The 25,406-nt window shown below is 33.5% G+C and overlaps 1 protein-coding gene across 1 annotated transcript in view; it reads right to left on the minus strand.

The window, feature by feature from the left end:
• The window catches only part of LOC150018845 (glutamate receptor 4), a 430,718-nt gene that overhangs the window by 18,192 nt on the left and 387,120 nt on the right, over nucleotides 1-25,406 (minus strand). Inside the window, exon 14 of the mRNA XM_090265888.1 lies at nucleotides 19,256-19,503. Coding sequence (XP_090122014.1) covers nucleotides 19,256-19,503 — 248 coding nt within the window. The remainder of the gene's footprint in view (nucleotides 1-19,255; nucleotides 19,504-25,406) is intronic.

The following is a 25,406-nucleotide window of genomic DNA, read 5'->3' on the forward strand; positions in this document are numbered from 1 at the left end:
TGGATACCTTCTGGACAGACCTTATACAACCCCTTGATTTAGTCAATATCTGTACACAGAGTATTATATATTTTGTTTGCAGAATAAAAATTTTACAATATTACACTGAGTCTGGTTAAAACAAATCCAGGTACGTTTTACTTAATAATGTTAACATTTCATTGCTGGAGGAGATGTCGATAATGTTTAAACAAGTTTATTTGCTTAAACTACTGCATTATTTTGCTAGTGCTTTTTTATTCTTGTAAGAAAGGATCCATTCGTTATATAAACATAAGAATGTCTCCTCAGTTTTAGTTCTGTGCTTTCCTAACTGAAGTGCTCTTTTCATATTAAACTCTCTATAAAATTTAAATGCCAGGTACTAAAATGTCCAGAATATTTACTTGAATGATGTTAAGAATTTTTTCATAGTCCCCAATAAATCTTAATATATTTTTTAAAAAGTTAAAAATTGTGTGACTCAACTAGAAATTCATGTAAAAAATAAGAAAATCCTTTAAAATCAACAAAGGACATCAGTAGGTAAATTCACATAAGAAGAAATACAAATCAGATAAAAATAATCCAACCTTACTTGGAATTAATCCTAAAATTCCAGATTGGAGAATTCATTTGATTTAAACTTTGTTATATGACAGGGAAATATATGCAGAATTTTTTTCAGTACTACTCTAATAACAAAGCAGTAATTTCATAAAAAATAAATAATAACTCTGTGTACACTATTCATTCTGTTACTTAAATGAGGTTGTGTTGTCAGTATTGTTACAAGTGCTGTATATGTAAAGTCATCTCATATAACCAGATGAGATTGTCAGGGAGATGAAAAATCACATAAGGTTTGACTTCTGAGTTTTAATTAGTGATGTCCCCCCAAATAAAGGTGGATAGAAGAAATTAGCATAAAAACTGAGAATTTAAAACATACCAAGAACTTTGTATAAAATGAATTAATAACACTGAGAAAACTTTTATCAATCAAGAAAATATAAAAATTAAATAAAAATCAATAGGCTGTCAAATGATAAGAGTTAAGGACTACATATGTCTGATTTTAAAGGGCATTTGGGTTCACAGTTCCCCCTTCTATCAGCTATTTAGCCTGGAGAGTAACCAATTCTCAGCATTATCAATGCTCCTCTAAGTTTTCAATTTTACTTATTGCTGCATTATTATTTATCTTCCCAAATTGTTCTTTCCAGTAAACAAGCATAAGACTCTTCTTGCTTCATTGGATTTGTGCACTCATTTCCAAAGGCAGAATTTAAGCTAAATTGCTGTGCAAACATTTTTAGAAAAGATACTAAGTTTTCATCCCAGCTTGCTTATGAAATTACAAGACTTGCCTAAATGACATTACTGATCAATAATTTAGTATCAAAATTAGCAGAAAAAAATTTTTTTATGTGGAGAGAAAATTCAGACCCAACATGATTTATAATGATCATTTGAAAACCACTTTGATAAGACATATAGGCAATTAAGTTAGTGTATAGAGAGATCTTTGTGTTTCATACTCCAGGCGAATCAAAGATAACTGAACAAATTAAGTAGATACTGGTTTGGATTTGAGACAATGTCCCTAAATTGTGTTTTTTCAAATTTGCTTAATTGTTATTTGAGAACTAGGTCTGAACAATGTGATTCTTGAAGGAACATAGTGATTTTTGCGAAGATATCTCTGAGTAATTAAATTTGAACACTAGCTAGAGATTGTGACAAATTAAAAATTTAATTATATTTTTAGTGTTGAGTGTGTTTTTTTATTTAAAAAATATTTCATGTAGTTTAGTTTTATGATTTTGTCAATTTTTGGTCACAGAGTAGAATTTTTAATCTTCCTTTGGGCCATGGAACTCTTTTAGAAGTTGATGAAAGCTATGGGTACTTTATCAGGAAAAATGTACAAACTTACAAAGCCACTGACTGGCATACAATTTCAAGGAATTCACAGCCTTTGGAAGGGCACCATGAACACAGGTAAATATCTGTTCTAGAGTCTAATAACAGTTATTTTAAAATCAATTAATGACTATTTTCAAATATAGCTACTAAAGGTAAGATAAATAAAAATATGTCTATGACCCGTGATAGCCCCAGAATTATAATAGAGGAGAGGTTATTAGACTGCAATTTGGTGGAAAGGAACTTTCTAGGTACTAGCCTCGATTTGTGATCATTCTGTAAGCATATCATGGGCATGGCTTTTTAAAGAACTCTATGTTAAATAAATAAGAAAAAAACTGTCAAAAATTCTTTTAGTTACTGTTACATAATATCGAGAAAATAGCAATTATTCATATTAAATGATTTAAGTTTTATTTTATTTGTGGTCACCTTGGGGTGATGTTTGAGATGATATGGGATAAGGTCTCTGCCCCAAACCACTCTGTTGTTATTATCATTATCTGTGAACAAATCATACAAAAGAGGGTTTTGTTTCAAGATGAGATCACAGCTACCTGGATTGTGAAGTGCTTCAGGCTATACCTGAATATCATTCATTAAAAAAAATGCGATTATTATCATTCTAAAGTAAAATTTAAAAAATACAAGCATTGGTGTCTTTTATACTCAGTGAATGTGAGCTATGCAGCAGGACTAGGCTTTTCACCAGATGCCTCACCTGGACCTGAACTTGGACTGCTGTTTGCTGCGTGGACTGTACCCTCCCCGACTAGGTTCTTTCATATCCTAGACCATGCTCCTTATTCTCTTTATATGATTTCCAGAATTCTACACCATTCCACGAGCCATGGCTCATGTTTCAGTTTTCTATCCTTTGCTGATTCTTAGAAACTTTCATTAATTGCTTTAAAGAACTAGAATCCTAGAATTTTTAAGTCAAAAATGTGGTTTATAGGTTGACTTTGGCTTTCTTATTTTACAGATATGGTCACTGGGGTCTAATGAAAGTTAGGAGACTTGCTCACCAAAGCCCAGCTGGGATCAGGTCTTCTGATTTCTGGTCCAGTGCTCTTTCCCACAGTACTAGGGTAGCTTTGCTTTCTGTTATACCCTTTCCTGTGTAGGTGAACTATTATTCATCCCTCTATGGCTCTCTAAGGGAACATTGCTTTTTCCTGAGAAGTTTGTCAGGCTTGGTAGGGGTTATGCCTGATTAAGCTTGGACTCAGATATTCCCCTTACTAGTAAGTTGGCAACTTCTGTCCTCTCTGGCTAAGTACTCTTTAAGCTGAGACAAAACTTGAAAGGCAGGTAATATCGTCAATAATTTGATCCTTTTTAAATATTCAAGAAGGAAGTACAGTAGATAAATTTCTTTAAAAAGCAATACAAATAACCTATATGATGACTTGATTAGAAGGTAATATTTATTTTATTCCAAGGTTAAAACATGATAGGTCTATTTTAATACATATCAAGGTTCTTAATGATTTAAGTTTTAATCTTTTAGGATATGTAATCATGGATCTCCAAGAATAGCATTATAAGGAAACTTCAGTATATTGGATTAGAAAACTTTACACAGAAGAAATAAAAATGTAAGAATAAGTAATAAAATAACAAAGCCAATCACAAAAACTCAGTCTCATCTTTGAATTTCATTATTCCTCCTATTCTATAGCTAATTATCCATCAAGAACAGTTTTTCTGAAAAGTATCTTTCAAATTTATATTTTCATTACTATTACACAGGCATTGCCTTAGTCAAAGCCTTTATCATCTGAGACAAGATCCATTGACCTTCTCAGTCCATTCTCAGCTACCCAGCATCAGAATAATTTTGCCTCTCTGCTTGTTTTTTCGTGCTTTCTCAAAAACCTTCAGTGATTCATGATTGCCTCCAAGATAGTATTCTACTCTATTCTAATTTTTCTGACATCCAAGGCTTCCCCAAAATTCAGCTTACATATAGCTTTTAAAGTAAATTCATTATATTTTATTGAGCCAGACACTGTGTCAAGTTCTTCATATTCTCATTGAATCTTCATTGGATCCACATGGCTAGTAAATGGCAAAAGTGGGATTGGAATCCAGGTCTGTGTAACACGGAGCCAGTATCTTAACCACTCTAATTCCTCAAATAGCCCTCCTCTGCCTACAGCCAGACTACTAGTTTCCTTATAGTCCCAAAGATATTTTATACAGAAATGACTAATCTTATTATAGAAACTTCATCAGGAATTCCTTTATTTCACTCTTAGTTTTTCTGAAGTTCTTATCATTTTCCAGTAATCATTCATTGACTTATCATTCAATTGGTATTTATTAACTAGTACACATCTGAACCTTTTTTATGAGATCTTTTCTGGATACTCTAGATTTCTAGATTCTTTTTTATCTTCTGCTTCTTTAAATGATCTACTGTTTAGAGAACTCACATTTGCTCTGAGTCACATTTCTTTCTCTTTCTTGGAGGACAGTTACTGTATCTTATGGTACTTTATACCATTCTCATTCCTAATACAGGACAAGAAATATAATTGCCATGCAATGACTATATGTAGAATTGATGTCTTGGTGAGTTAACTTAATATGCTACTTTTCAAGTAACATTAAAATGAAAGGATAAGGTGTTGGGCAATAAAAGGAACCCCTTTGACCATGGAACCTAATGGATTCTGAGAAGACCTTGTATAAAAAACATTTTAAAACAAAACAAAATAAATAAGCAAAATCTTCAAAAACTATCTGTTAAATATTGGCAAGAAGGACATAAAAATTACTGATACTAGCAAGCAATTTGGTCCATTGTATAAAAATTATCTAAAGAGGTATTTCAGTGAGATCATAGTTAAAATAAAGGGACCATCAGTTCAACTTGTGTAGGCAGACAAGGAAATAATACTAAATAATAAAATCAAGTACAAAGATGTTATTAGTATCAAGGAAAATCTGGTACTTCCAACCAAACTGTAAGATGGAAATTCCCAGATAATGGTATGTTTACAACTCAGTTCTAATCTACTTATGTGCAGCAAATAAAACATACCACATTTAGAAAGTACTTCTGTTACTAAATTTACTATTTAGAACAGTGTAATTCAGCACATTTTTAGAAATTAAAAATTACATTTATTATCTACACATATTAAAATGCCAACTATGTTTGGTTTAAATTGATTAAGATATATTTTACTTTATATCTAAATATGTATTTAGTTCATTAAATATGTTTAGTTAACCTTTTATATGTAAATACTTTAAATTAAACTTTCCATTTTTCTTTCTTATTTAAGGTTTCAGGTTTAATTGATCTGTTTTATCTATGTTAACTTATGGCTTGGATTTTGCTTAGGTTGGAGAAAGGCACAAATAAAAAAGAAAATTGAGTGATAAAAATAGGTATTATAGATCTGAGGATTGCTAGCTGATGGGGCCTTGAAAGGAAGCTGTCTGAACTGCCATTCAAAAGGAGCTCATAACAAGAGAGCATATACTTTTTCTGTTATTCTCTGAATAGAGCTGAAGCTTAAGAATTCTAAGTCCATGTATGTTTAAAGGTTTTAAGTTTTTGCCTTTCCAAGTGAAACACAAAACTGCTTATCTTTGAGAGCAACAAGGCTCATAATTCTACTTTAAAACACAAATATATTCTAACCTCCATTTATCCTTATTAAACAATTTAAATAAGAAAAAAATGACAAAATGTTTAAATTCTTAAAACCTACATTTGCATCTGTTAGTGTTAATGCCAGGACACATTATATAGCACCCCAGCTGTTTCTCCTCAGAAGCTGGGTCCTTCTTAAGTGACCAAGTCAGGCACTATCATTAACTATTTTAATATGCCTAACAAATTGAATACAATGAACATAAGATTAATATTTTTCACTTTTCTGAGCAACGAAACAAAAAATGGTGTTCATTTCAATTTCAGGTTATGCAAAAGAATGAGGACAATATGGAACCACCACCAATTTTTTCCCTGATGAGAGTACCATGAAATATTGCCTAAGAATTTAAAGTACACAGCAAATCTGCCTGACATAACTAATGTTTGTGTGGCTATCAAATTCTAACACATAAATAGTCTGCTAAAAATAGTGTGACATTTTTCTTTTCTTGTATGATTGTTTAGGCAATCCATATATCTGACATCTTAAAATTCAGGAATGAACAATGTGCCTCAGATACATCCTATACTTTTCACTGAAGGAATCAGTGAGTGAGAAAGTCAAAATTAGGTTCTATTTGACATCTGACAACAAAATGTGTTAACTGTGAGAAGTTTAGTGCTTAATTTTCGGTTTTGGTGACTATTGCAATATCATTATCTACAGCAATAGTGTATGTTGGTATTAGAATAGCCTTTCTATTTCATGTGTCCTCTCGTATATGTTCCCAATCATATGACTACTATGATTCCATTCAGAAGACAATAGTCTTTAACAAAGATATACCCTTCTGAAATGATTTTCTTTCATTAAAAATCTCAACAATCCAACTTTAAGGTGATTCCAAAACTCAAGGATGTTTGTACGAAACCACAGAACTGTGTTTATGAAAGATGATCGATATTTATTGGCAACAAATTGCCTGAATTTTCATTATTTTTTTGCACATTTCTACTTCTTTCTAAAATTTCCTTCTTCTTGAGCCCTAATTGTCTTAGTTACCTGATCCAAACTTTCCTAAAATCTACCTCAGTCACACACGATCTAGCGTCTTTGGCGGGCAATGATAGCAAATATTACAGCTTCATAGGATTTGTAACCTGGTATGTTAATAATTCCTATGGTCGACCTTTCTTCTGATATTTCAAATTCTGAATGCTTTATAAATTACCTAACTCATTTCTCACCTTGGTTTTCTCTCCTGTGGAAGGGCAATACGGATGATTTCCATGGACAACATAAAACATGAGAGGTAACAATGGAAACCATTGAAAGCAATTGAAGAGGCCTGGAAAGAGAATCTATAACCATGAAGAAATACTGTTCAAGAAAATATTACTTCCTTTTTCTTTTCTTTTTCTAACCATAGTTTTCACACGATACCTTAAAAATCTAATTAAGTCAACATAACTTCACACCAAAAGTTTATTTAGCCTGATTGTTTATATTTAAAATTACATATCATTTAAATTAAATCAGCTGATTATTTTAATAAAAAATTTCTTTTTAATAATATATTTTCTATGGGAACACTGGATTTTAGTTTTATACTTTGCAATTTCAGTACCTATTATGGTTTGATTGCTAGTTACCATCCATATTCTACATGCAAAGAAATTAACAATTGATGACCATTTCCTAAGACCTATGCAAGAATCTAATCTTTAATGGAGGACTCACACTGATATTTAATGCTGATGGAAAATATAAATGTATTAGCATATAACTGATATGACTTGTTTGAAGGTTTTATATTTTTCCTGCTATAACATTTGTAGGTGGATGTTCAATTAACTATATACACAGGTAGCAAGCTGTTTTGCTAATGCTGGTGAGTTAGAAAGTATAAAGGTATAAAGAAAAAGGAATTAAAAAACAGGTGGGGGAGGGGTTTCCTTCAAATGGATGGAACCCATTCTTTTGAAAGAAAACTCCCCTCTTACCTTCATCCTGGAGCTGGTTAGTTCTCCTCTGTCCTCCTCCTAGGGGAGAAATACCCAAAGTTAAACAATAATAGAACATGGTCTTGTATTAAAGTCAAGTTCAGTTCTGGCCAACCCTTTCCTCAGGTCTCACAAGACACTACCAACTGCCTGATATACTGGGGTATTCATTGAATTGAACTTAAAATCCATTTTAAGGATTAAGCCAAAGGGGAATGAACATTAGCTGTATAAGCAGGACGAATTGTCTGCTTTTCATTAAGTCTATTAGTCAAAGCTCCAATAAACTGAAGAATGAGTAAGAGTAGGGGAATTAATGGAAGGACATTGTTTGGGTAATATTATTTATCAGCTGGAGTCAATCATGGGGGGTGTATCATGGGGAACACCTAGAGTTCCTTAGGGAGGAGGCATGTGGTGGTGTCTCAGCTCATCTCCCTGACGGTCTTCATTTCTTTTGAGGGTAAAATGATAGTGCTGCCTGCAACAATGTTTGGAGGGGCAGTACTAAATCTGGCATGAACAAGAATTATTATAAAAATGAAAAAGATTTAAAGGGTGATTAGATGGAAGGGTTAGGATAAATCTGGGAGATGGGTATTATCAGAAAGTATGTGCTTGTTTCACTTTTTAAACAGGAAATCATGGGTAGAATGAAGATGGGGTTTTTATTTATTTATTTCTTAAATTAAAAAAAAATAGACTCTAAATGTCTTTGGAGAGAAACAAGGCAGCACAGTAAAAGGAGATGGACTTGGGAATTAAACAATGGTGGGCTTCTATTCCAGCTCTATCACTTATCAGTTCTTTGACCTGAGTTTCAGCAGCATCACCTGTCCAGCTGAAGATGGCAGCACCAATGTGAAGTTGTGGGGGAAATATGTTCATATATACATTCTTGCTATGGAGTAGTTGTTAAATTTTATTTCCTTTTCATGTAAACTCTGATACAGTCTTTTCTTATTTTAATTACTTTATTTCTTTTGAAACTATTCTAATTAATTGAGCTTAAGAGTCAGTTCCTAGTTACCCTTTGGCATAATTTCAGAGACAGTGACTAGCTCCCATAAAAATAATAAAATACCAGACAATTGATTGAATTCCGTGAGACATGAAGGAAAGCAGAGACCAAGAATGAGCCTGAACCCATACAAGATCATGTGCTATTGTTATTTAACTTTGGGTAACTTATTAAAATTCTTTATCAAGTAAAATGACATCAAGTGAGAAAATGGATGTACTTTGGAACCTTGGGTTGTCACAATATGTTCCAGAGATGTCAAAATGAAAGATGTTGTAAGCATTACTTAAATGGCCATTATGAAAAGGTGCAGGGAAGAAAACTCTATGGCAGATTCTGTTATACTTCTATTATTGTTACCATTTGTTTAGTGTTACATTCATCCTATAAACTTTAATCAGCTTGAAATTATGTAGTAAAACTCCTCCAACTACGAACATACGCATTTCCTTTCGTTCTTCCTTGGGTGGGAACTTTGACTTCATTCATTATTTTTAATGAAAATTCTAAAAGTGGCCTTTTATCTAGTAAACTCTATAAATTCTAAAAAATTTATACAGAAATAGAGCATTTCCCTTTTTTCCTGAAACAAATACATTCAGAAATTGTGAAGCTGTGTTATAAATGGAAAAAAGTAAATTGTGTTTTATGAAACACTTACTTCACTCATGGAAACCACTTATATGACAGAATTTTGAAGGAAATATCTTTATCTTCTGAAGTGATCTGAGAATCTATGAATAAGAATAGCTGTGTACATTGCCTGGAGTGGGCAAAATTACAGCACCTGGGCAGTCTTCATGCTTCAGGGCATAAAAGGATTGTTATTTGGGATGAGGAAAAATGAAAAATAAATTAAATGGTACGGAAGTTGTTGGTGTTATTATGGTGCTCTTAAAAATCACCCTCTCAAGCATGACATATCAAAATACCACAGGATACCACATTACATGGACCACTTTTTATCATCTCTAAATATGAAAATATCTTTTATTCTAAAAAATCAAAGCAAGTCCTTCTATGTGCATGTGCTTTACTTTTGTTGTTTTATTCCTTTTTATATAATTCAGTGACTTTTGTCAGATTTGTACCTTGCCAAAAGTTTGATGTTGGTATAAAATTCTAAACGTCTATATGTAGGCATACAAGACCTGTGTCTTTCTCTAGTTCTGTGGTTTTTACAGGGAAATGCTTTCCTTAAATACCTTTTCATTTCACAATGTAGACAAACTTTGACAAAAACAGCTATTCACTGAAGAAGTGATTTATTTAATTCCGAAACTGGATGAGCTTCTATTGCAGTTCTGGGACTGAATTTTACCCCAGTCTTATTGTCTGCAACTTCAAAGAGATATAAGAAAATTCTTTGCTTGTTTCGCTAAAGATAGTTCAGGGCATGACTCAGAATGTCAGATCTCAATGTGGGAAGGGAATTTAGATGTCATTGTCATGGTGTGCTAAGAGATGTTCCAAACTCCTCTACTTGAACAACTCATTGTTGGCGATCATAGGCAACTTTTCCCATTTTGGAGAAAATCTTTTAATTGTAAAATCTTTCTTTGTGTTGACCTGAAATCTCCCCCTGTGTAATTTCCTCAACTTACCAAGGATTTATTTCTTTTTAAATATAAACTAAACATTATAGTTTCTTGAGCTCTATCTGGGTATTTTCAATATGTCTGGAAATTATCAATGTTGCTGAAATTACAGCATGGAAGAACGACAGAAAATTTTTAGTAAGTTTTCAATGTAAACTATATATATAAAATATTTTATATGTAGTTCTTTTTCCATAAGAGCACTGGAGAGAGTCAGAAGATCTTAGTTCTAATCTCAGCTGTGGGACTGTGGGCAAGTCACTTAACATTTATAATTTATAATTTCTTCCTCTATAATAAAATGATATTATAAGAGGGTTAAAAGGAGCAAGTAAACAAATATATATGAAAATAGATTGAAAGCTATAATGCTATATTGTTACTATCATTGTTTCACTTTAGAATTATACTGCTCAGTATTTTTTAGCATTTCACAGTAAGCCAAATATAAACATCATCTTGTAAAACTGAACAAATTACAAAGAACATTAAATTATATATTAACTGATTCTTTGCTCTATATGATATTATCATTGTGAAGTTGTTTAATAGAAAGTATCTTTTTTTGCCTATGTTCTCTACTTTTTCCTCTGGGAGGCAATCTGAGGTCAGATATTCTTGGACCCTATTTACTTCTATGTATCTCCAACTAGCTTCAAATATATGCCCAAGGTTAGGGTACAGATTTAGGGCTCTATATACTTGCTTTCATTTAAAATTTTCTATTTCTCATTTTTTTCTTTTTATGCTAAAGGCACTGGCACCACAAAGCAGCTATAGTTGCTGATAATGCTTTTCTGATTATTTTTTGTATTCCTAGTTGCAAATGCCTGAAAAGAGGGGTGTCTAGGGACTGGAGATACAATGATGTGGTCTCTTAATCACTAATAGGATTTTGATCCTTTACCATTTCAGAAAGGATGTTCAGAAGTTGCATATCTGTTAGCCCCAAATATAAAACAACTAAGATTTTATGACAGAAGTGGCCTTTCTCTTACATAGTTCTTGACAGTTTTATACAATCTTCTGTGTAGTGAAGCAACAACAGAGAGGGGTCCGCACACTCATATTTTCTGTGAAAGTGAGGAACTCTCTGTATCACATTTGTTTGATTTACTCCAATTTAATTCTTATTTTGGCTAACTCCCAAATACTTAACACATAGAGAAAACAGAGGGAATTTTTAACATTTCTGTAAAATATTGTCAGTGTGTCAATTTCTTCCCTGAGTATCCCAGGAAAAAAAATAAGCTAAGTAAAGTCTAATTTATTTCAACATGATGTGACATAACTTTTTATGATCAGTGGTATTTAAAATGATCGATTTCTCCCACATCACAGTATTGTATATTTTGAAAAGCAAACTTGATAGTAGGAATATTTTTAGGCCTTTAATTTTTCTTCATTGTTGAGTTATGTGATATTAGAGGAGCATTTTGAAATGGTTTCACATGGTTTTGAAAGTGTATTTCATTCTGTGGATGAGACCTAAGAATGATTTTTGGGTTTTCAGAAAGTGTGAAATCTGTCCATTTAAAATAAACTACTTTTAATCATGAAAAATACTTTTCTGTTATTAAGGAGACTATACTGTGTGTTCACAGTGTTTATAACTTCTGTTAGTATAATTATTACTTATAAAATATTCTCATAATCAAAGTACAGTATTCCTTCGCTTATCGTGGGTATTATGTTCTAGACCCCAACCCTGCGAAGTAGGAAACTTACATTTATTCTACACTCTTAAACCTATGTAACTTTAAAAACATACGTATACAGTACCACAAAATCCCTCGATATAGTGAAAAATCCGCGATAAATAATTAAATATAGTATTTAAAAAAATCCCGCGATACAGTGAGGCTGCGATAACTGAACCACGATTATGTCATGCTTGTTCTGAGAAGGCTTGGGGCCTTTAAATGGTGATTTTTCTACTCAGGTGCTACCAGTTGTATATAATACTGTGTTTGTGGAAAAGTTATCTGAGAGCAGAATTATGGGACTGATTTTGTGGGAGACAATGAAAATAAATGAGCTATAGTTTCTTATTCCCAGCTAAATTAAAATGAAATATAATTCTGAACCAAGGTCTTTACTATTTTCCCAGCTCATTACAGGTGACTGCCAAACACTTTATTTTTTCTTAAATATGAATCATAAACCAGCCCCATCTTGGCTGATATTATGTTTAGACACAAAAGGAAGCTCATAATTTCTGAAGTTCTGGATGAGTGGTTTCTTATATGCTACGCTAAAAGGAATGGATGCATTTTCATTTTTATGGCAAACCATTATTTACTTACCATGCACTAAATTGATTATCATTAGTATAAAACTGCATTACAGCAACATTGTATAGAATTCTGCATTTAGGAGTATACTATATCTCCATAATAAAATGAGCTTTATAGTATTTTATTATTGGTATTTTAGAGTTTTATGGACCTGATTACCACACTCCCTCCAAAGTCCTCTGTGTGTGTGTTTTCTAAAATACGTATTCTTTACATGACTAGTTATTGCAAGCATAAAGACCCCCTCTCTTCCCTCTCTTTTGCAGTCCCTACCCCCCTACCCCGACCTTCATACTCTCAGCTAAGAGGGCCCTGGGACAATAAGGTGTAAGAATCTACGCTGCATGGTTTTCATACTTCTCTTCTTGCTCCTACAGAACTGTTCAGGGCAGGAAGAGTTATGTCAGAGTTATGATCTCTCTGAGAGCTTTAATGACTCCTTTCCCTGCAGCAGCCTGTGCTGAGGCCTACCAGATTGTAATTTTCCTAGTGTCCTTTTCCATTAGGAAGGTAAATCTAGTGAATAAGATCCTATACAACGAGGCACAAAAGTAAAAACAACAATAAAAACCGCTGATCATTTGACCTTGCTGCTGTTCTGAAGACAAATAAACAGCTACTCCTTTCAGCATTGCCAGGGCCTTGGCAGAGGGAAGGGTTTCCTTTCCAGCCCTGGTGTTTTAGCTTTAGTTCTAGAACCCACATCTGGAGTTCCACCAACCAACACAGAAAGGGGGATCCAAACACACAGAACCTTCATGCACTTGCTTTGCTGTTCCTTTGTGTCCCTCTTTTAATCTGATTACCAGTACTGGAATTGCTTTTGAAAACCATTCCTTATAATGAACAGAACCTTAAAGAGGAGTAGCACAATATGGAACCTGTCTAGCTACCAGACATGTACTCAGGAGAAGACTCCTAAATGCACTACTAAATGAAGAAATAAGTTCATCTACAACACATTTATTACATATCACATTATGATGTTTGGTCTTAGATACAACTTTATGTTTCCTAAATACACTTGGCATGTATAGATCAAGGTTGCTTGACTAGGTTCTGCATGGACATTAGTTGCAGGCTGACACTGAATTCATTTGAATTGTTTAGGATATAGACTTTTGGAAGACTATTTATAGAACTTGTTTATAATGCAGTTATGTGACACTAAAGAACAACAGTTTGGAATTTTGGATTTTTTAGAACTGCCAGAATTTATATCTTGTTTTAGATCTGATCAAATCAGGTTGTGAGAGCTTAAATGATTAAACTTCTTTTGTAGTAGTTTTATCTTGTTAAATTTAATTCTCTTTGAAGTGGTAAAAACTAAAATGGCCCCAAATTAGCCATTTTCTTAAGCGAGTTATTGTAACACAGCTTCTAAACTTAATGGTAAGAAGTTACACGGAGGTAAAGATTGAATTTAGAAACTTTCCAACTGTGGTGTTACTTACAGTACCTACAAAGCATCCCCAGAGAGGACAACTTAAAAACTCCCTGGTGGATGTTCAGTTAGAACTTAGAAACTATCTGTTGAATGAACTGGCAAATGAATGAAGGAAAATCATATCAGCTTTTCTTTTTTCCCTAGTAGGAAGAATGGCAAAAATGTATAATGCCTGGTGAATCTTAAAGAAATGTAGAAAAATGCAACTCCCCCCCCCCTTTCACAGGGAACTTTAATTTCAGTCATATTTCAATGGTATAAAAAATCTAGAATTTCAAGTGCACAGGAAATTTTATGCTTCCTATTGTATCCAACAATTAGAAAGGGAAGGATAAGGTACTTGGATTCTAGAAGGGCTTCCTTTCCCCTGGGACAGATGTAGCACTGACGTCTTTACCATGTGACATCTCCATTTGTGAATGCAAAATACTTGGTATCTACAATAAACACCAGCATTTCTAATAGAAAACTGGGTATATGTTTAAGCATGTCACAACCATGAAGATTGTGTGTATTTTTGTGCGTGTATGCTGAGAGGTGCAATTGATTTTGTGTTGTGTGTGATTTCTAATCCTGCGTCCAATAGACTACATCTCAAGATATACAGGATCACAAAAAGTAAGTTATCTGTAGCATCTTTTAATACAGAACCAAAAAATTAAGGATGTTCATGAGCTAAAATATATCTCCATAATAGTTAAAATAAAAATCGTGTACAAAGCACCTGCAATTCATTTCCAGAAAATAAGTTAAAAGTTTATTCACTTTGAGTCCAAATGATGCTCAGTAATATTAAGTACTCATCTTGAGGAATATGCAGTTTTATCTTGTTTAGTGTCCACATTAAGTATTAATAGTTGACTTGTTACTAACACCAAAAATAAAATATAGCTTTATTCTCGCATACAACATCCAGGAAACCCATTTTTTCTAAACCTTCCATGTACACCTGAACTGCTGACTAAATATGTCTCACAAATTTCACATGGGAAAGTGGTTCCTTAGGGACAATGTATTTTTCATACATAAATTTGAATATTAAATTTACTAAATCTGTCCTAACACATCCTCCAAAGTTCATTTCCTACAGAGAACTCTATTTACCCTGATACCAATCTAGACTTGGGCCAAGTGTCTTGTGAGGACAGTGACTGTATTAAATACTGAAAGAAGAAGGCTAGTGAAAGATGTGCTATTCTAATTCTCATCCTTAGTACTTCCTTCCCCTGTTGGGGTATTACTTTGGGTTTCTGACATGCCTGTTATAAACTAAGCATGATGTGTCTTGTTTCAGAGGGTAAGCTCCTGTTGCCTTGGGTACCTGCTCCCTTGCTAATGGGCATCAGCAAGTCCCATGGCCTTCATTTTTTCTAGATCAGCTACTGATCAAGTTCTTTTGGAACTGTTTTCTTTTAAACATCCTTTTTTTGGGGGGGGGATGGCAGAGCATTTGTCTTATTTTAGACCCAGTCCCACAAATGTCTTTAGAGAAGGCAAAATTTTTATAGGAATTATAGGAGGCTAGTTTTTATAAACTAGCTTCAATTATTAGGGTCGAGTATAAAATCCTTACAAAGTTCCAGGAGAAGTCTTCAGATATGATCTGCTGCTTTGTTCCCTGGAGGTACTTAAAGATACCAGATACCATGAATATCTTTAAATGGAGTGTTCTTGTCTAACAACTATTTAGTAGTCAGTAAATCTGCATTAATTAAATTTTGTTTTGCTTTAAACAACTTTTATCAGTTTTATTTATTGCATAGTAAAGTTAAGAATATAGTAGCTAATGTAATATAGGTGATATAGTAAAGATAGTATTTTGATAGTAAAGTATTCAACTTTACTGGGCAATAAATACTATAGTATGGTAGATATTTATACTATAGTAAAGTTGAGAGTAAAGTAAAAATAAATGTACTTCCTCTGTCATCTAAACTTTATATTCCATTGCAATCCCATCTAAAGTATACATATTTAAAACAACCTTTAAACATATCTCAGCCAGAGAAAGATTTTTATGAATGTGCATGTGGAAAGAATAGTCAGAAGAAATAGAAAGGGATGGAGAAAGTTGAGAGATAATATGAAAGAAGAGATTCTACCCTTTTTAAAAATCTCACAAGACCTGAAAGTTTTCTTTAGAAGGTAACTTGAAAAATAAATAACAAATAAAAATGACAGTAAAATCTATGAGTGAAGTTCTTTCATTCATCGATATTATAGTTGGTGGTACATTTACTGATAATTAGCTTCACTTTTTTAATATTAGAATCTATAGATGCTAAGTTTAACAATATCAATACACCTGGTATCATTTTATCATCTAAAAATTGGATAACCTATGTCAAAGTACAATAAAACAATAATTTCTGAGAATAGTACTAACCTTCAGTGAGAACTGTTAGTGATAGCTCAATCATTTTCGTCGTATATGCCAAGGACACACTAGTCTGAAATAGTGTCTCTGAAAATAAAGTCTCTTTGAACAATAAAGAGCATGGAATACCATTCTCTAACGTAAAGATGGGTGCTAGCCTTCAGTGTTGTAATATTTTTAAACCAGTCACAGAAATATTCTCTGTGTTAGACCTGATTGCATTTGTTTTAAACGTCTACATTAAAACCCAAGTCTTGGCACTTAACCCTGATTATATTACTATAATCTTCCTATTCTCTGAAGCATTTTGACCAAACAGCAAGGTCTAGAAGTTTAAAACACTATTGATCAACAGAAGATTGTTAGTCATTTGTCTGCCTTCTCTGGTTAAGCTTACATAGAAGGAAAGATCACTGTTTTCCTTTTCTTAAAGTCTCATGTTGCCTAATGAATCAAAACAGCAGAGTTTGTCAAAGAAAAACATAATGTCAATAAAACAACAAGACTCACTATATGCCTAGCTATTAACCTAAAGACCTGGTGAAAAAAGATAGATCCTATAAGAAAACAGATTCAGTCTTTACTGAACAAGTAAGGCAAAAATGTTTCAAAGGCATCCTTGGAGCAAGTATGTATACCTTCTGGACCTTGCTCTGATGAGTGCAATTGGTTTGAATTTGCTTCTACATCAGAACATGCCTATTAGTCCATCACTATATTAGTCTGTCTCTAATGTAACAGACAGATTATAGTCAAATAAGAATGAGAATTTAAGTTTAATGAGCTTCTTGCTTAGCTGGGATGGGGGTGGGGAGTGAGGAGTTTAGGTGAATGCCAGTTAGCCTTCAGTGTCCTTCCAATGTTCTCAAATATAGTCAAAATGACTGTGGTTTTGGCATGCAGGGGCCAGCTTGCTCAGGAAATTGTGGCATGCATAAAACAAAGTGCATAAAAGCACTCTCCATCCAGGAAGCTGAGTTTAACAATTGCCTCATTAACAAGATCCAGGGAAGGACAGGAAAAGAGGGGGAAGCCAATAGCTGATTATTATACAGTTCTAGACAGATGAAGCCCTTCAGCTTTTCCCCAAACAATCCTTGTAGTGTGGATTTGACAAAGTGGCACATTTAAGAGGGAATTCCTGTCATCAATGCGAGCCAGGCGCACCCGTATCTGAGGGCCAAATTCAGTCCTTGGAATTTGACTTTATCAGTAGACACAAGACAGACGACAGAGAAGCTACATCCACAGAGAATTAATTAAGAGTAAAAGTGACATCCAGTGAATGTAATCAATAGTCTGAACACTGATCTACATATCAACCACCATTGCTTTCTCCCCTCCTATTTCTTTTCAATTATTTATGCTAAGATGCTCTTATAACCACTGTTTCAATAGAGATTCATTTGCTAGTTGGCCTAATTGACTTTACATATTTTCACATTGTATCATACAAAATATAGCCTCAAAAACAAAACATCCTGATGCCAATTTCTGTTTCTGAATGTTGAAATCTTTTTGGGTAGAATTCTGTCATGGATAAATTTATTAGTTTGGTTTTCTCCCTGCATGTTTCTTCAGTTTCATTTGGGAGGGATAGTCACATAAGCCTGACTTCAGAATTGCCAAAGTCCCCACTCAAATTTGTTATCATTGGCTAATTTTGTTCTATCTCTTTTTAAAATTGTCCCTTATGAACACACTATAAAGCCCCTCACTAATTATTACAGTATAGCTTGCAAACACAAAGCAACAGATTTAGTACAACCTTTCCAGCAATAGCATTTGTTTCTTATATCTGTCTCAAACCCTCCTCCACCCAACATATATCCAAAACACATTGCAGTTCCCTTATGAAAGCAATGAAAACAATCATATAATTTTTAAATTGCTTTCATTCCTGCTGGGCAACAATACAGGTCTCATTACCTCAATTTTTCAAAGGCTTACCAGAAACATCATTTTTCAAGACCAGGTTCTTGGTTAAGTCCTTTAGAAAAGATTCTGATTTCTTCTTGAATCTGTATCTGTGCTTTGTATGAATTTCTCCTAAGCAGCACTGAGACCAGAGTAATGTGTAAGTCATTGCCTTTGCCTCCGGTTTTACTCAAGTCCCAGTAATTCAACAGGAGCCTTTATTGCTTAAGGAAAATAGGAAATTCTGCCTCCTGGACATAAACATGTGAATTCTCTATGTCCAGGGCCAAAAGGGTGAAAAAGGGCAGATTTACCTACATTTCCGTAAGAATGGAAGTCTCACTTTTAATGCATGTGGATTATCCACATATGTAATGCTTTGCTCAAGAATCACATTTTAGGGGTATATGTGTGAACAATTTTGGATTGCTGTTGGGTCTAATTTTACAGATCTTACTTATACCACACTCCCTTTGCAAGAGGTGAGAGTATGACTTGAGTAAGCACTATAAAATTAGAGCCCAGTTTTCCCTCTGATCATGATTGCATTTATAAATAGATGCGTTTACAAAGTTAGCACCAGTACAACCTCAGGATAATCTAAAATACAATGATGCCATAATAAATGAAACATTAAAATGGAAAAAAGGGCTTTGCTAGGAAGAGGTTGATGTCTTCTTACTCAAAAACTACTAGGCAGGCATAATTTAAAAAAATAGTGATAAAATATAGAATTATTACTGACACAATGGTATTGTAGGTTTTAGTGGCCAGAAATGTTAATGAGATATAGAAGCATATGCTACTCATCTTTTAGGCCCACTGGGAGCAGCTAGTGTTCAACCAGTTTGGTTTTTATATGGCCTTAAAAAATATACATCAGCTATGATTAATTACTCTAAAATAGAAAAAAAAAATACCTGATTGTTGACCAAAACTATGAAATGGAGGAAAACAAAATAAACAAACATACCATGTTCACAAACAAAACAAAATAATTCTCTCAGGGACATCAGGGAAGGTGGAATACTATAACAACACATGTTATATTGTTATACTATTCCACCCACCTTAATGAGGAACCCTTGGGCGTTGCTACTCCATAGCCTTTTGAATCCAGATTTCCTCCCACTTTCATCGTGTCACATGGTTTTCGCTGCTCAATGTATTCATTCATAGTGGACTCCAGGAGAAAGGCAAATTTGCCCTTAGACTTGCGGACGCGAGCCACTCCCTCAGCTGTCGTCCTAGTGAACACTGATGGCTCTGCTGATCGCATGTAGGTCCACATCTTTTCATACACTGCTATTTTTGATCTCTGGAGGAAATTAAAATAAAATTAAATACAAAAAAGAAGGGAACAACGTGTTATTATTGATAGAATTAAGATAAGGATAAAACCTTTTGTTACCTTTCCATTGCCCTCTAACTCGAATAACATTATTTTACAATTAGAAAATAGCCCTCCACAACTCTTTAAAGAAATCACTGAAATGACATCTAAATGTGATATTTGAAGAAGCTGTTACCTCTTGTCATAATAATTATCCTCCTACTTAACTGCTTAAATAATAACTTATAATTTTTAAATGCAGAAAGCCATAAAGAGACTTGAACATTTAAAATCACGTTTTGTATCACATTTATGGCAAACTTGAAAAGGACCAGGTAAGATTTAATTTTAGCTTTGTAAAATATCTTTTGATACTGTACTTAATTTATAACAAATAAGATTTGTGGTATTGTTTATCTCTTTTCATGTCTCAGAGTTTTAATGAAAACCATTCTAATAAGATGTATACAAAAAGTGAAGTCTATAGCCAGTCAGTAGTTGAGCACAAGAGAAGAGATCACTGTAGTTTACAAACCAAATATCCATAACACAAGAATCAAACTCTAGGTCTGCCAAAATATTTTTAGATTTTTCCTAACAAAATCTCCAAATAGAACATACATTAAACTTTAAAGGGAAGTCATTCCTGTTTTTCTTCTTTATATTTTGGAGAGTTAATCATTCTAATTCCCTGATTTTAGTCAAAAATCTTGTTTATTTTTGTTCATTTAGGCTCTATCTACATTAGTATCACTATTTACTTTACCCAGATCTATTTGCTGATATCTGCATTCATTTTGAACTATTTTAACCACATCGACATTTTAAACATGAAAATATGTTTAAATGAACTCAAATGTCCCCAAAGAATACATCTGATAAGATAGAAAAGGCTGACTCCTGATTGATGTTTGATATTCCAATGTCATGCACACAGACTTTTATCTGGTGCAGTTGCATTTGTTCAATAACAAGATGCTGAGATTTTGCATCTGGACCCAAATAAAAAGTAATGAGGACTTCATTCAGACTTAAATCTATGTGTGAGGCCAAATCCTGATTAGGATGTACATTTATTTACATTGACCTTCTTCTTTGTCCTCTTCTTCTTTTTTTAACCAGTATATAGAATTCAACAACAACCAGATCTTCAAAAACCAAGTATCCTGAATAACAATTTGAGGAATACATGGTTTAGGGCAAAAGCAAATCATTCAGGTGGACAAAGAAAGAAGCTAATAAAAGTTGTATTCATAATTTTGGTTTCATAAGAGGGAAATTAAGTCAATAAACATACCTAATTAGCCACACACAGTAAGAGATGTGCTTACTTGAACACCCCCGTCCCCCTCAAAAAAGATATTTTATATTAATGTATAATCAAATGATGAAAAATATCAAGATGGGATATAGACTTCCTGTAGCATCCTATGAAATGTTTTATGTTATTAACACTTGAAAAGATATTTCATGCTATAGAGACCGTGGTGGGTGAGTGTTTAGGTAATGACAGGTTATCTCTCTCTGGCTATAGAAATTCTCCCATTAGGAAGTTCCATGACACCACTACAGTTCAGCTGCAAAGATTCTATGTGCTTCCAGGAGAGAGGAGTGTCTGGATTCAGAATGGGAGCCACTGAGGAGGCTGTGTTTCCAGGCCCCATTCATTCCAGCTTTAATAATCGCGTTATCTTCCAGAGAACTAATTCTTTCATTGTACAACAAGTTTCATTCTCTGAAACTCTCTGGGTCACTTAATACAGGTTGTCCTTAAATATCAATTTTAATCCTTTCAATTTAGAGAAATGTTGCTATACATCCTTTAGGCATATAATGACTTAAAAAATATATTGATAACTTGAGAGTTTCACCCAAAAAGATACAGAGTTATACATATATTGTATATTTCACATTGTATACTATGTTGAAAACAAAGGAAATGAGATCTGTCTGGGTATTATTTTAATTGAAATATATTTTAAAAATATTTTTGAAACCATGCTATTTACTTGACAATTTTCCAGTTACTGTTCAGTATATTATTAAAGGAACAGGGAATAGCTGAATGAAACTAATACAGCAAAATGGAAAAAAAAGTATTTTTAGAGCTTGGTTATTATGAAGACAATTTAACTATAGAATGAAACATAACATTAAAGCAAATAATTAGGGCACTGATATTTTTTAGAAGTCTATTTCTATAATAGTAATGTGAGGAATATTATTGCTTCATTAAAAAAAATTGAATTAAATATACCTTAAGTTCAAAAGAAGTTGAATTAATTACCCCAAGATCTGGAAGAGGAATCCGTAGTGTAGTTACGCTAAACTTCACAGGCCTTAGGTATTATAGAAATGGTAAACTACAGATTCACAGTGGAAAATAAAGGAAGGATGAAAGCATTTTTTTTTTGAAAAATATTTACGTGATGTCACTATGTTAATATTTAGAAATTCTGGTTTAAAGGGATGGCTTAGATAAGATCACATTCACATCGCAAAGTACAGGGCTGGAAATAATATCCCCTTACTTTATCTGTGACTACAAGAGGGTGTTTGCTAAGAAGTGAGGGCGATCTTTATAAATTTGATAAGACAGGCTAAAGTAAGGATATTTCTGCAGACCCAGCAAGCTTATACATGTAATGAAAATGAAAATTTTAAGTCCCTAAAACTGTGTTATTTACTTAAAGATCAGGTTTGGAGAGTGAATATACTCAAGGTAATAATCAATCTTAATATAAAAGTCATCATTTTTTTGAAATTAAAAAATTAATCTCAGATTTATTTGTTTCATGTTTATTGTTAAACTCAATGCATGGGAAACGTTCTGACACAAAGCATTATTTCATTACTTAAAACAAGTTTTATAAATGTGTTGTCTTTTTAATTTCCCCAGAGTTAAGTATTCTTCCATTTCTGCTTTTAGTAGAAAATATGTATGAATGTCATTCATTATAATAAATATTTATGTTATTATCAGGTGAATTATTTCCTGGTTTTTGTAGCTTATGCAGCAAGATGGAGAAAGAGCTCATCCATTCACCATTTGATAGTACATATTATAATCCCTGAGATAGTAATCTACCTCATTTATGCATTCATAATTTTACTGATGACTTATAAATAGGCACAGGATAAAATTTACACTGAAATGAAAATCAGTGTGTTCAAATAAGGTGTATAATAATATTGAAATACTTAAACAGCAAGACTACCATTAAGTGACAAGTACAGACTTATTTTAATAGCTCTTTGTTTATGCTTAACTAGGATGCACTGAACATGATCCTATCAAGTTTCATAAAGGAACAGAACCAAGGCAACAGTTGAATTCAGATGAATTTTCCCCCATGACCTGATTCTTTGTGCAGTTGGTTATAACTTCGACATTTTTTGTATCGCGGAGTACAGGTCACTGCCTGAGGCACTTGAGTGGAGCTGATAGATGTACTATTACTGTGTTCCTATGAGAAAACATTTTGACAAGTACAAAAATACCCTTCACATTCTGTTTCCTCCACCTGTTAGACAAATGGTTTATTTAAACCAGGTCATCATCTATGGGAAAGGGAGAACACAGGGAAGAAAATGAATAAGATTTTTATCAGAGCTCAAATTTATACATTCTTAATATGTGCTGCAAGGGAAAATTATTTTCTTGTCCCATTAGGGTTCAGACTGTCCTGCAACAATAAATACCTATACTTATAAAACTCTTTCAATTTAAAAAGTGAAGTTGGGTGGGAGAAAAAGGTCGGCGGGTCTGGTGAGCACACAGCTTGTATGAAAGGCTGTGTAAATCTAGGGAACAATTATCCTTATTCTTCTATTTCTTATCAATATATTCTGTTATCTATATCGCCAGGTTTTAGAACTTGAACAGTTTTTTAAAGCTTTATAAAAATTAGAAATAAATATTTTCATTGCGTTTGATGCCAAAGAGCTTTACAGTGAGTTATTTTTGAAATGTTTTCAAGGAATCAATGTTTTTGAATAGGTTTCAAGACAGAATGATGAATCTGCAAATATATGTGTATTTACATGAATATCAGGCATTGTCTTTTCAGTAAAATGCAAGTTATAAACAAACTTGTATTCTGTTTTGATGAATATAGATCATGGGTTCTAGGCAAAGTTACTAAATATTACCTACCTACTTTGGGTGGAGGCAGCTATAAACTTTCAGATTTCCAGCACAGTACTGAGATTATGCTAAAATGTGTTAGAACAATATGTTTCCATTATTAGGCTTTATAGACCGGGATGCACTAAATAAGCTAAACAATTTTGCTTAATTATGTTTATTCACAGAATATTGTTAATAAAATTTATAGTCATGACTATTATTTTCAGTTTTAGAAAAATCTACAAATACTTTGTAATTAACTTATAAATATTTGTTATCTCTGCTAGCCACACTCCGCATTGCTGACAAGGACGTTGTTCATTGTCTCGTGCCTTTTAAAAACAATGCACAGTGATGGATTGCACTGAATTTTTGAGGGATTTGTTTTGATTCAGATTTATGTAAACATCTGTAATATACAAGGATATTATAATCAAATCATTTTTAAAAATATAAATTTTAGTACACAGAAGTTGAGGCTTGCTTATGGAGTAGAGCATTTTGTTGTATTTAATTCCTAAGATGAGTAAAAATAAATACATGCATTTAAAATGAAAGTGTAATCTCCCAAGTACTGTTTATAAATAAGCATGATACTTTCTTTAAAGGACTATGATTTTTCCACAAAAGCTTAGGAAATATGTGAAATAATGTCATTATTATCTAGTTATATGCCTGCGAGCTAAGTGTCGCTGGTTCGATCTTCCAGTCAGGGCACATCAGAGAAGGAAAACTCTGACTCCAAAAAACCTCCGCTGCCTTGCGGCATACCTCTTCAGGGAAAGGCTAAGGGAGTAAACCCCGACAGAAAATCCGGAGCCGGAGTCCCTAAGGCGGTTTGACGTTGTGGTCAACACCGGCAACTCCTGCGGCGCACCTGAACCCAAGCTGTATTGACTCCGTCTTTCCCTTGGACCCTTCAGCTGCGAAGAGAGGGGGGGTCTGCTGCATGGGCAACAGCAGACCCTCCATATCACCCTGCCCAGGCTCTGTAGCTTCAGCGTCATCGCAAGATGTCGATTCAACACGGGAGGAGACAGATACCGTGTCACTCCCGAGTTGGACTGCACAGCCATTCTCGGCGGTGCAGATAGACTCTTAAGAAGCTACACCATCGTCTCTCGAGACGGACGGCTGCCGACGATATATTTGTAAAAATGTCACTGTGACTTCTTTATAATTTTTCAGTTCTGAAGTTACAAAATGAACCCTGATCTCTGATCAGACATTACCAAATGTGGATCTCTGGATTTAAGTAGAACCAGAGTAACAGAGGTTCATTGATAAAAAACTCATCCTCATAATGAAACAAACAACTATAAAAATAAAAGCAAAAACAAAATACCTGCCATCCCAATGGCAAGCCAAAGGGATCATATTCATATGTGAAGTACAGTTATTTCAATTTGAACAATTCTATCTGCCAAAGTAGAGAAATTAGCACAAACAAAATTCTACACAACGTCTTACAGAGGTGTCAAGAACTTAACACTTTTTACTACCATTACCTTGTGAGAATACAAATGTATTACTTTAAAATTCATTGTTACAGAAGAGATTATAGAATAATATAGTACCTCATATAGGGAGGATAGCCTGCAATTGAGGTTTTGGGTTTCAAATGTAAGAAGTTGAATGTAGTGTTAAAAAAAACAACAACTTTGCTTTTATTTTTATGCCCTTAGCCCCAAAGCACACATAAATATACAAACTTGCCAGATGCAGTATCACAGCATTATTAGCACTGGAATCTCTTGGT

The sequence above is a fragment of the Furipterus horrens genome, unplaced genomic scaffold (assembly GCF_987537825.1).
Source record: "Furipterus horrens unplaced genomic scaffold, mFurHor1.1.pri manual_scaffold_2, whole genome shotgun sequence".
Lineage (NCBI taxonomy): Eukaryota > Metazoa > Chordata > Mammalia > Chiroptera > Furipteridae > Furipterus > Furipterus horrens.